General features: G+C 31.8%; 1 protein-coding gene and 1 long non-coding RNA gene across 2 annotated transcripts in view; both read left to right on the top strand.

Annotated features, from left to right (window-relative positions):
- Positions 1 to 379: 379 nt before the first annotated feature.
- LOC145307152 (uncharacterized) overlaps positions 380 to 13,615 on the top strand; it is a 31,481-nt gene continuing 18,245 nt past the window's right edge. Inside the window, exon 1 of the long non-coding RNA XR_013875319.1 lies at positions 380 to 416. This is a non-coding gene — a long non-coding RNA (uncharacterized LOC145307152). The remainder of the gene's footprint in view (positions 417 to 13,615) is intronic.
- Positions 672 to 11,272, top strand: LOC145307151 (uncharacterized). Its single transcript, XM_080149507.1, has 4 exons — positions 672 to 1,599; positions 2,670 to 2,705; positions 10,366 to 10,491; positions 11,189 to 11,272. The coding sequence occupies exon 1, from the start codon at positions 707 to 709 to the stop codon at positions 1,418 to 1,420; it is 714 nt and encodes a 237-aa protein (XP_080005633.1). The 5' UTR covers positions 672 to 706; the 3' UTR covers positions 1,421 to 1,599; positions 2,670 to 2,705; positions 10,366 to 10,491; positions 11,189 to 11,272.

The raw sequence follows: 13,615 nt of genomic DNA, 5'->3' as shown, positions 1-13,615 counted from the left end.
AAGGATAGCCACACAGAATTAAGCTCCCTTCTTGTTAATCCCCCCCCCCCCCATATTTTGAAATAAATTAAAAACAAGAGAAGGTAGTTTGTTAGTTTATTACTTTAGGTCAGGTTAGGTAGGGTTATATTGGTTAATGCACCTGAGGTAATAACACCCTGCAGGGTAAAAAAAGAGAAAATTTCTCCTTGACCTCACCCCCTTTATCTTCAATTGATTTAAAAATAAGGTGGGTCTCTGGGTTTAGTGCTAGACACACATTTTTTGGAAAGCACACAGTTGATTCACAATTCTCGGCTTCTTTTAAAATTTTCTTTATAATTAGCTTTTAAACTTTCAGGCAATTTCCAGTGGGAGCTGGAAATGGCACGATGGATTATGTTCAGTTACCAGCTATGCTGTGTGTAAGATACCAGGTAATTACAGATACTTAAATTGTGTACTTAAACATGATTTATGGGCAAACTAAATATTTACCTTTTTAAAAAAAGATTTATTCATGAAAAAAATTGTTTTCACTTTAATTTTGGGCCATTTTAGATTCTCACTAAATTATATTTTTGTAAAAAAAAATCTTAAGTGTTTATTAAAGTAACAGACACTCTTATCCATTACACCTTGTCTGGAAATCTAACTTTGTATGTCATTTAGTCATGCCTTTGACCACTTCTCCAGCACCACCTGTGACTACCTCTCCAACTACAACATGCCCATCATGCCCAACTTGCCCACCTGTGACTTCCTCTCCATCTACAACAACATGCCCATCATGCCCAACTTGCCCACCTGTGATTACTTTTCCATCTACAACAACATGCCCAACTTGCCCACCTGTGATTACTTTTCCATCTACAACAAAATGCCCACCTGCACCAACTTGCCCACCTGTGATTACTTTTCCATCAACAACAACATGCCCACCAGCACCAACCTGTCCACCTGTGATTACCTGTCCAACTACAACATGTCCTCCAGCACCAACTTGCCCACCTGTGACTACCTCTCCATCTACAACAACATGCCCATCATGCCCAACTTGCCCACCTGTGACTTCCCCTCCATCTACAACAAAATGCCCACCTGCACCAACTTGCCCACCTGTGACTTCCTCTCCATCTACAACAACATGCCCATCATGCCCAACTTGCCCACCTGTGACTTCCCCTCCATCTACAACAAAATGCCCACCTGCACCAACTTGCCCACCTGTGACTTCCCCTCCATCTACAACAACATGCCCACCTGCACCAACTTGCCCACCTGTGATTACTTTTCCATCTACAACAACATGCCCACCAGCACCAACCTGTCCTCCTGTGATTACCTGTCCAACTACAACATGTCCTCCAGCACCAACTTGCCCACCTGTGACCACTTCTCTATCTACAACAACATGCCCAACTTGCCCACCTGTGATTAATTTTCCATCTACAACAACATGCCCACCAGCACCAACTTGTCCACCTGTGATAACCTGTCCAACTACAACATGTCCTCCAGCACCAACTTGCCCACCTGTGACTACCTCTCTATCTACAACAACATGCCCACCAGCGCCAACTTGCCCTCCTGTGACTACTAGCCCAACCACAATACCAGGTATGATCTTGCAGGTCCTGATCATCCAGGTCTCAAGGAAATGTTAAATATTTTTGACTAATGGCTCCACCACATTATAAGTAAAGGGGGTAGGGTTTAGAGAAAATGAATTTTTCTAGTCATGGCTGTCAGACTGCTTCCCTGCCGCTTTTTAGCTGTTAAGTACCCCTAGAAGTATTTAGGGACACTTAAGATATGAGGGGAAAGTTGACCTCATCACATTTTAAATTTGAGTTTCAAAAGAGTAAAAAAAATATGTTTTGGGGGGAGGGGGTTAAGACACCCTCCCAAAAATAGTTTAAACCCTTACCAGGACTTATAAGAAGCTTCACAGTAAAGTAGAACAATATCGGTTTAGTGGTTAGCAAGATCCTTCAGGACAGACAAAAACTCTTACTACTTTAAATAATAGGATATAGAATTTCAGGTATGAAATAAAAAAATCGGTCATAAATCGTTTAAGGAGCAGTCAAACAGCCATGACCTTCCTAATCATGGAAGTTCCTTATTGCTCAAGGATTCACCAAACATCAATTTAACTCTCTAGCTGTAATAGAAGACAGGATATTCATATGTTATATATCTATTGTAAAAGCTGGACAGAAAATTGGTCATAAAATCAGACAGTGAGCAAGCAAATGGTTAAACAGTCGTACAACCACTTTTCTCAAATGTTCATTGATATCTAAGTATTCACTAAAAAAGCTTAAGGTCTCTATCTTATACATAAAAGTCATAATGTAGAAATTAAGATTTATTTATAATTTTTTATAATTTTGGTGCCACCTAACCGACTTTGACCAGACACATTGACCAACACAGACCAGATATCCTTATAAAATCAACTCTTGCCAACGTACAATTACTAAACTTAAAAATTCATTAAGTCACAGCTCTCTATCTTATCTACAAAAAATGACTTTAAAGAAACTTGAGATCTTAACCCTATTTTAATTGGTGAAAGAGTTACAAAATTTCCAATAGTTTTTATTACTAAATACCAAATAAAATGAGGGATAAAAACGCGTGGGTTGAGCGTTCATGGTTTTATTATTATGATATTATTTCAGTTGATTGCAGTAATGGATATTTTGATGTAAACACAGGTAAACTAATTTTGTTTATATTTTCATAGACCTCTTTGGTAAATAATTGTTATTTTACTTAAAGTGATTTAAGTAAATAAATTTTAAGAGTTTGTTAAAATAAGTTTACAATCATGACAAAATTTTGCATAATTTGTGCTATAAAACCTCAATTTTTAAAGTTGATACAGTGCTTTCATATGATTTTGTGTTAAACAACTTATAAATATGTTTTAATACAGATAGAGTTATTAGTGAGAATCACAAACGAAGATAAGTGTCCCTAATGGTATTTTCTTATGTCAGGCTTATGTAAGCTTTTAGTTAAGTATCCCTTTGGAGTTTCTTAGTTATTGTTAAGTATTCCTAAATGTAGTAATGTTAAGTAAGTACCTTATGAAGTTTACTAGGGATTCCTATTTTGTTCTTAGTTACATTAAGCTATGTCAAGAAAAAGCAGGTTTGATATACGAGTATTTTTTGGGTTATGTCTTAAAATAGCAAATTGTTTTTCTAACTAAAATTTTTTTAAAAATATTCCTATCTTTTAAAGTTTTTGAGCATGGTTCCTTGTAAATTCCGCCACATACATCCTATCTGTGTTATACATAATAGCAAGTAACCATCTAAGGCCTCTTTAAAGATATTTTTGATTTTTCTAATTATAAAGAATGGTTACTTAAAAATATTTTTATAGGGTGATTTTTTTTTAATAGAAAATATGGAAAATTAACCTCCCCCAATATATATAAAAAACACAAATCATATTCAAATATTGGAAATGGGCAGGTGTCCTAAACATTTGAAAATTATTTTTTCTCGTTCAAATGAATAAACAACAAAATAGATGTAATCATTTCATTCTACATTTAAAGAGTCATGATTCAAAATATATTACAATGAGTACACTTTTAGTTATCTATAATGTTTCTTTTTTTCTATTTATGTAGACAAAAAAAAACTTTGCTCTAATTAAGACTTATCTTTTATATTTTTTTTATTTTATTTCCTAATTATTTAATTAGGGTGATATAAAATTACTTAGGTATACTTAAAATATTAAAGCTATCTTATCTAGTAAAGTCAGATAGAAAGCAAGTACATATTCGCATTCAATCCAGGGAGGTAGGGGTCATTGGGCTTTCTAAAATATTACATTAGTCCCCAAAGTTTTATTATAACGTTTTCTTATTCAATAGCTTAACAACTTTTGGGACTTTTTTTGAAATTTTAATTGTTATGTTCATTAATCTTAATATCCATCGGTTTCAACCACTAATTGTACATGACAAGGACATTCAAGCTTTTTTTATATTGGGGGGAGGAGGGTTCGAAATTCAAAAATTTTGCCTAGGCATCTCCAAATTCAATTTGGGCGGGGTATCAATTTATCTACTATTGTCTTATCCCTTTAGATCCCTGATTTCATCTACATTTAACTGATTGATTTATTCATTTGTGTTCCTTTATATGCGCTAAAATTTAGAAATAAAGTAAAAGTGAATGTAAATACAATGGTCATACATACCCCTCCCCTCTTGGATTTCCCAGCACACAGATAAACATCCTATTTTTGTTATTTAAAATAGCAGCTACCCCCTCAAACTTTAAAGATATTAGATTCACAAAGAAAGGTTAAAAAAAACAGGCATCCAAAGGGATAAGACATAAGCCAATAAATTGATGTACAGCCCCAATGATGATACACAAAAATACCCCTACCGTAAATTAAAATTGATGGTTGAAACGTTTGAAAAATCAACTTAATGAAACAACCAATCAAATTTTACTAGTCCCAAAAGTTATTAAGCCAACGAATAAGAAAACATTATTTTGAAATGTTGAGGATAAATGTAATAAATCAGGTATAAGGTTAGCAGGGATAAGACAAAGGCCAATAAATTAATGTATAGCCCTAATGATGATACACAAAAATACGCCTACTGTAACTTAAAATTGGGGGTTGAAACGTTTAAACACTCAACTTAATAAAACAACCAATCAAAAGTCCAAAATGTTGTTATTCCAAAAAATAAGAAAACATTATTTTGAAATGTTAGGGACAAATGTAATAAAGCTTTATTAAAATAAAACATGTGATGTTTTATTAGCAATTTTCTTAGCACAGTAAAAAATGTTTTCAGTGTTCTCTTTTCCCTAAATCAACACTTCATAATAGAAAGGCGAAGAATTGTTGTAAAAAAATTTAATCAAAAATAAGTCATTTAAAGCTGTCATTCAAGTTTTGAAGAAATAAAGGAACACCAATAAAGAAATTAGATCAGCTCCAAATGGATTTCCTATTCTAGCCCTTGTTTCCTAAAGTGTACAGCAGATAACCCAATTATTGCAGACCCTATTTTCAGCTACTCCGGAAATTTGTGAAAACAAAGCGATTTATACATTATACATTCAAAATTTTAATGTTTAAAATTTTAATTTTTTTGGAAGTTTGAAGCTTTTTTAGCTAATAGCAAATTTCGAGATAGGACGCGGACGCTAGGTACACTTTCGGAAACTAAATTGGAGTTCATCAGAAATTATCAAGTAAGAATTATTAAAAGGTATAATATAGATACTCCCAAATTCAGCCAATAGGAATACAGGGGAGGATCAATCTGCCATATATTGGTTAGAAAGTAAACAGAATTTGGTTAGAAAGAGCAATTATCCTTTCATATCATTCGCAAAATGAATCAGCTATAAATAGTCTTTCATAGGACAAGCCTTTGCTTAGGTTAATCATATGGTTAAAAAATTTTTTCCCTCGCATGATGTAAAGCATACAACATAACATATATAAGAAGTCATCTTTAAATAGTTAACTTTCTTGGGATAAAGATAACTCTTTGGAAATTCCTTATTAAGTTGGGCCCGATTTACCATCTAGATCTACTATATCTATTGGTTCATTATACTATACTTTTGTACTTTCTTGGTGATGACCTCCGAATTAGTTGCCGAATGTGTACGCAGTTTCCTGAGTGTTTCCTCATCCTAGCTCAATATTTACTACTAGCTAAAAATCTTCAAACTTCCCTCAAAAAATCTAAATTTGAATGTATAAACGATTTATACATTATAAATTTGAATTTTTCAAATTTTGATATTTTTTTTTAAAGTTTGAAGCTTTTTTAGCTAGTAGTAAATATTGAGCTAGGATGGGGAAACACTCAGGAAACTGCGTACACATTCGGCAACTAATTCGGAGGTCATCTTCTTAGTAGAATATTTTTTTTAAGGTTATTATTTAAAACAGCTAATGGTTCTTTTAGCTTAAAAATTAAAAAAAAGTATTATAGGCTTTATTAGTTTTTTAAGAAGTCCCACACACACAGACACACATCCTGTTTTTGTTATACATGATAGCTACAACCCCTCTAATATTTAAAGATGTTAGATTTATAAAGTTAGGTTAAAAAACGTTTTTTAAAAGCAAAGCTTTTCTATAATTAGGGTCGGTCCGTCCGTACGTCAGTCCGTACGTTCTTCACAGAGAGTTAGCTCTTTTTATTAATTTAAACAGGTTAAAATTGTCCTATCAATTCCAAACTTTGCATGATGATTCCTGTAGTAGTTAGGTACAATTTAGAAAGTGTAGCAACTCTATAATCAATACCAGAATGTCCATACGTCCATTTGAAACATGTCGATTTTAAACTTTTTTGACAAAAAATTTTTATGTAAGGTTTTTAGTAAAACTTTAAGGTAAGCTTACATTAAAAGTTAGGGACACCTAAATAAATTAAGGTATTCTTAAATGTATGAGAAAGCAGGTAATTTTTCTTTCTTTTCTAACTTGTTTTAAAACACCTTTGACAGCCAATGAATAGATATCTAAGATCTAGATGGTCTATCTGGCATCAAATTCTGTTTTACATATAAAGGGGTTCCTATAAGACAAACCTCTTTGTTAATTTTTCAACTTTTTTATTTCATGGGTGGGGTGATCTCCAACACCACCCTAAGATGTTTTTAAAATACTTTTCTTTTATATTTTTTGGGGGTTGAGTTCCCTCCCAAACCCCCTTAAACTAAAAAAAAATTATCTTCCATTTTCAATTTTTTAATTTTTTTTCTTTTATTTTTGAATTTTTTTGGGGGTGAGGTGACCTCTCACACCCCTGTAAAAAATTATATCTGAAATTTTTTTATCTTCCATTTTAGAATTTTTCTTCCAGGGAATGGGGTGAATTCCCACACCCCCCTGTACAAATATTTTTTTCTTCCACTTTTAATTTTTCTGGGGATGGAGTGACCCCCTTAAAAAATGTTTTGTCTTCAATTTCAAATTTAAATTTTTTTGGAAAAGGGGTGACCTTCCACACCCCCTAAAAAAATTTTTGTTGTCAAATTTTTTTTTCTTCAATTTTCAATTTTTTGGGGGTTGGGGTGACCTCGCACAACACCCTACAAATTTTTTTTTCAAAATTTCCTCCCGGGGTAAAATTTTTTGGGGGGTAATTTAAATTTTATTAAATTTAAAAATTAAAAATTTTGTGGGGTAAAAATTTTTTTTTTTTGGGAGGGTGCCCCAATCATCATCTTTAATTTTAGTTAAAAAATTTTGAAAAAAAAATTTGTGGGGGGGGGGTATTTTTCATTTTTGGGGGCGTTGGGGGTGTCCCACCCCCAAAGAAAATAATTATAAACCTTCCCAGGACCTATGAGAAGCTACCTTGTTAAGGAGAACCCAATCGGTTCAGCGGTTAGCGAGATCCTTTGGTACAGACACACAAACATCCTGTAACTTTAGTATAAGGATGAGGATGTACTACTACAGGTTTTGGGGGGATGTTTTATGGGGTTCAGGAACCCCTCCCCCAAATAAAATAAAATGGAGGGGATGAAAAATATATCTCCCAAAAAGTTGTATTTTGTCCCAAGTTTTATTTTTATGTTTTTCCCCCCCCCCTAAGTAAAAAAGGATGTAAAAACAAAGGTTGTTGAATAAAAGTGTGGAGGAAGCGAAAATTGACTCTCACTCACTTGAAGTCGGAAATTCATTATCAAACAGGGGGCATGCACAAAATTTTAGCTTTAATATGAGCTGAGATAATGGGGGGGGGGGCATTGAAATACTGATAAAGGTGCGGCAAGGGGCCCACAATTTATGGATCCCTATTGACCATCTAGTTCTATTATATCTATTGGTTAATTATACTGTAGTACTGCTAAGATGGGTTTTAAAAACATGAATGCTGCGTTTTTTTGACATTTTTTACGCTATGAATAACAAGCGCAGCATTCGCGAAATCTAAAAGAGTATACAACTATTTATTTAATTATTTCACTTTTGTTGGTACAGCCTTCATAGAAGAAAAACAAATTATCTTCAATCCATTTTACTGCATATTAATTAATGCATCTTTTTAGAGCAGTATTTAGACATTATACAAATGGCTAAAATAATAATTTTAAAATTTTGAATTCTTGCGTTGTATACTCTGTTGAAATGATATCGTCTTCGTTCAATTAATCAATGTCGAAAAAATTGTCAAAAAAACGCGGCATTTTTATAAAAACCCATCTCTGTACTTCCTTATTTTTTTTTTGGTTATTTTTTAAAACAGCAAATCTTTCTTTTAGCTTGAATTAAAAAAAATATTATGGCCTTAATTAGTTTCAAATGAAGTTTCTATTCAATTCCCATGCACACACAGACAAACATCTTATCTTTGTTATACATAATTGCGGCTACCCCTCTAAACTTGAAAGATGTAAGATTTATAAAGAAAGATTTTAAATTTTTTTTTGTACAGAGTGATTTCTTTGCTTGGTACAGGCACCACATGAAATATAGATAAATCACATGACTCATAATCAAATATTTGAAATGGAAAAAGTGCTGAACCTTTGATCCTTTTTTGTTAAATTGAATGAACAACTATGTAGATGTGAAAATTAAATTCTACAAAGAGTTATATTTAAAACTTATTACAAAGAGTATGCTTTTAGTTCTATATGATTCTATCAGATTGTTTTCTATTGTATTAAAGTTTAATTTAATCCTCAAAATTAGGTAACCCTAGGTGGAGAATTATATGAAAAGGGATGATTTATAAGGCTGGGGCATCATAAAGGGAGAGGGGTTTATGATAGGGATTCCTAAATCTTTTACTTAAAAGATAGGAAAAGTTTTTATTAATCAGCTAAAAAATCTCTAAAGTAGTAAAAACAAGATTAAGATTGAGGGAAAAAATGTAGAAAACTTAAAATAGAATATACAGCCTCATTCGTTATAATTTTTAACGCCTCTAAGTCTAATGAAACTTTGCTAATGAAAAATTTCTTATATAACCCCAATTGAAAGAACACCAAGGGACGAGGGGAGGAGGGGAATGGTGAGGGTGAGTGTTATGGCTATTCATTGGGGGGGAATTGTTTGAAAAGGGTAGATGTGGAGGGGGGAGCTGGCAAAGGAAGACAACTTAGGGTACCTTATATTAAAATGATAGGTTTATGTAAGGCTAAAGTATTCCTATCAAAATCTTAAGCTTGACATTACTAAATTTAAGGGTAGACTATCTCCCCTAAACTAAAGTAAGGCTAAAGATACCCTTATTTTCAAGGGGACCCTAATAAACTGTTTGTGATTAGCTCTATTAAAATTTATATTTCTAAAACAAAGTTAAATTTCTGCTTTTACACTGTTGTTTAATTTTGCCTAATGAAAACTAAAAAGTGTAGAACAATATATTTTGGTAAAACAGCTCAAAGGGCTTCAGAGAGAAGTAGTATTAGTAATGCACAGTTGAATTCAGTATATTTTTTGTCATTATTGCTGTGTTAGTCTGCCTCAATAAAATGATCATTAGAAAATGAAGAAAATGGCAGAGGTATCATTGGATTAAAAATATTACAGATATCCAATACAAAATATTTTTATTGTTGATTGTTAAACAATAAGATATAAGTCTGTTAGTTTTTAATATGTGTGATCATAACATTTCATGTATTTGGCCATAACTTTAAAACCATTTTAAAACAATCATTTCATTGTCTTAGTAAAAAAAATGCTTGGGGTAAAAATCGACAAAATTGTCAGTAAACCCGTCATACTTATGAAATATAGATAGTAATTAATTTTATTTTCTTGTAATGATAACTTAAGGGGGTTGAATGAATTATCTAAAACCTAAAAATAACCTAATTTAGTTAAATTCATATAAGTAATATATAATAAAAAGTAGCTTGATGGCTGTCCGGCTGTCCATCCACCTAAAGCTTAAGATCTTGGTAACCACTTAACCGATCTAATTTGTTTCTTCAGGGTATATACCTATTGGTCCTGTGGTGGTTTTAAGCTATTTTCTTGGGGGGTGGGACAACCCCAACCCTTCCTCCAAAAAAAATTAAAATTCTCCAGCCCCCCCCAAAAAAAATTCTGGGGAAACTACTTCACATAAATTATGGGCAGGAGCAAAAAAAATTTTTTTATTTTTTTTAATTTTTTTAAAATTACCTCATGGGGCAAAGCCCCTAGAGGCTAGGGTCAAAGCCGCTAGTGATTAATATAGAACAGCATATTTGAATTTAGCATAACTTTCCACTTAAAGCCGCTGTGACTTCTGATCATAAATAATAAAAACAACTAATTCTCATATAAGGCTATTTATCTATAAATGTGGAGTGCATGGATAAGCAAGTTAATTCATACAACCAATTAATCTTTGTATAGGAACGTGTTACAAATACAAAATAACAGATACAAGACAAAACTGGATTGATAGTAAAGCACTATGCCAAGAAGCTGGAGGAGACATGACAAGAATAAATTCAAACGAGGAATGGCAATTTGTGAAAGGTGGGTGAAAATTATTACAAAGATTATTTTCATATTTTTTTAATTCATGCCAAACCTCAAACAATGATAAAAAAAAACTAGAATAGCAATTAAAACAGGACAATACTATCTAATTATGATAAAATTTAAACTTATTCAACTCTTTTATAGAGAAATTTTGTAGAACATGCCCAACAACAAATTAAGTTAGATACACAAACTATAGAGTACAAGTTTTATCAAAGTAAAAACATACAAAATTTTATTGAAAATGTCAGAATTTAAAAAGCAGAATCTTAATGTCTGAACAAAAACAAAAAATAAAATTCCAAAAATTAACTGAATAGGAAAATTATCATTATGTAATCATCTTTTTGATAAAGTAACAGAATGTCTATTTGTCTATCTGTTTGTATCTCACTAACTGCTGAAACCATCGGGTTTTCCTTAACAGGGTAGCTTCTCATAGGACCGGGGAAGGTTTTTAACTATTTTTGGGGAGGGTACCACCACCCTCCCAAGAGAAATAATAAAAAATAAAAAAAGATTTCAAAACATTCTCACTTTTGCATAGAGACTTGAATGCAACATTGACAAATTATTTCTCAAATTAGATATTTGGAATGATTAAAAAAACATTTAAAGTGCCACTAGAGGCCTCTAGGTGTGTAGCCACTAGTTTATATATATATATATATATATATTTATTTCTATTTAGATTTATTAGAAGAAAATAAAAATGATCATCATCGTGTATGGCTTGGCGGCAGTGATGCAGATTTAGAGGGAACTTGGGTGTGGACAGATGGTACTCCAGGTAGTATATTTCTAAGAAAGAAATGGATATATTTAAAGTAGGTTAATTTATATTACTTTAAATCAAAATATTTTTTAACCTTCTACACTTATACCATTATATATCTTTGTTCATATCTCCAATGGGGGGCAATATAAGTTTGCCTTAAATACAGGGTGTTTCAAGAGAAATGCGTTTTTTTTTAAATTAATTATGCACAGAAAATTAAACAATTATATAAAATGCTTTATATATTTGGAAAACCTATTCTGGGAAATTTATGTTACAAATATTTAAAAATGATTTTTTCAATAAATTATGCCTTAAAAACCAGTTTTTCCAAAGGCCTTAATTTTAAAGATTTACTAATTTAAAGGTTGTGGAAAAAATGCGCACATTTTTAAAATTCAAATTGTGCGGCTTCATGTATTAATAGTAAAAAATGTTATTTAAACCAATAGAATTGTCATAAACTCTAGATTTTGGAAATATAAGTACCATTATTGTGCTATTTGTAGTTTAGGAGCTACGTCAAAAAATGTGAGAAAGGTTGAAAAGTTTTAAGTAAGTTGGAACATTTTACCATGTAGCTCCTAAGCTATACGTAGCACAGGAATGGTTCTTATATATTCAAAAACTAGAGTTTATGAAAATTCTAACGGTATGCATAACATTTTTCTACTATTAATACAAGTCGTGCAATTTGAATTTTAAAAAAGCGCGCATTTTTTCCACAACCTTTAATTCTGTAAATCTTCAAAAATAAGGCCTTTGGAAAAACCGGGTTTGAGGCATAATTAATCAAGAAAATGATTTTTAAATATTTGAAACATAAATGTCCCAGAATAGGTATTCCAAATATATAAAGCATTTTATATAATTGTTTAATTTTCTGTGCATAATTAGGTTTTTAAAAAACGCATTTCTCTTGAAACACCCTGTAGAATACTCTCTTAAGTTTTTGTTTATTAAACTATCCTTCAAGTTAATTTTTACTTATATTACATAAAAATGATATTAATGATTAAATCCCTTAGAGTATTTTTATCACATTTAAATTAAATTTTTATTATTTAGTAACATTCTCTGACTGGCTAACTGGTAGACCTTATTCAAGTGACTCTACTAGAAACTGTATATTGGTAAACAATTTGAAGATAAACTTGACACTTTTACAAAAACTAATATTGAATGGTATCTTACAGTATTTCTTATAACTGAATGGACCACACAAATATCCTCCTAGGGTTTACATATGAAAATAAGGTGGTTAGGTCTATATAAGCACATGTTATAGTATTAGTTGTTTTGGCATGGTTAGGTAAGGTTAAATAAATACATATGTATAGCCAAACAGAATCAAGGATTTAAGGTTTTTTATAAGAAAATAGACCTAATATAATCATCTTTGGAGGTAAAGTTTCAGTTGGGGAGTAAATATCTGACATTTCTCCTCTAAGTGTGTTTATGAGCACCCCTCCCCTTTCCCTTATTTTGAGATAAATTAGAAATAAGAGGGGGTATGTTTTTATTTGTTTGTTTGTTACTTCATGTCAAGTTATATTGGGTAATGCAGCCTAAGATTATGGCACTCTGCATTGTAAAGGAGAAGAACATTGTTCTTTAACCCCCCATTTATCTTCAATTGATATAAAAATAAGGGGGCATGGGGGTTTAGTGCTTTACACAAACACACACTTTTTGGCAAACAAACAAATATCCTTCCTTAAACATTAATTCACATTTTTTGGTTTTTGAAATTTTTTATATAAGATAACTAAATTTGTATATAAGAATTATTTTACTATTAACTATTTTCATTGATGATGAGTCTATAAGAATTTTTTCATAATATGTCAATAATGCAAGAATATGATTATATATTAACTTTTAGACATATTTTGGTTATAGCTGGAGGTGGTATGACTCAATTTGCTCTGATCACCGTTGGGCTGTGTGTAAGATATCAGGTAATTCCAGATACTTAAATTCTGTACTAAACATGAATTATAGGCAAAGAAAATATTTCCCTTAAAAAAAAATAATTAACCCATTAGTGACGAACCAGGTATTAAAACCCAGTTCCAGAAAATGTAAAAAAAAACGTTTTCCAGCTTCATAATTGCATCATTCTCAGTATGAATCCCCCCTCTACTACCCTGGCTTTCATTTCCCCCTGGAGCAGGCAGTTTAGCTTACTTCCGTTTGCCGGTATAGCTCAACCAAATTTGAAAATCATGAAAATTCAAAATACCCCTTCTAACTTTTTTGTTTTTATCGTAAAGTTGCTGATTTTTTTTCGTGAAATCTAATGTTTATTGACAAGTACATCTATTTTTGAATTCGTTT

This window comes from Acartia tonsa, chromosome 15, assembly GCF_053477335.1.
Source record: "Acartia tonsa isolate MP-2025a chromosome 15, ASM5347733v1, whole genome shotgun sequence".
Classification (NCBI taxonomy): Eukaryota; Metazoa; Arthropoda; class Copepoda; order Calanoida; family Acartiidae; genus Acartia; species Acartia tonsa.
Note: the sequence above shows the minus strand (reverse complement) of the source record. Positions and strands in the feature narration are given on the sequence as shown.

Coding starts and splice junctions, on each gene's coding strand:
- LOC145307151 (XM_080149507.1), top strand. CDS start 707: ATGCCCATCATGCCCAACTTGCCCACCTGTGACTTCCTCTCCATCTAC.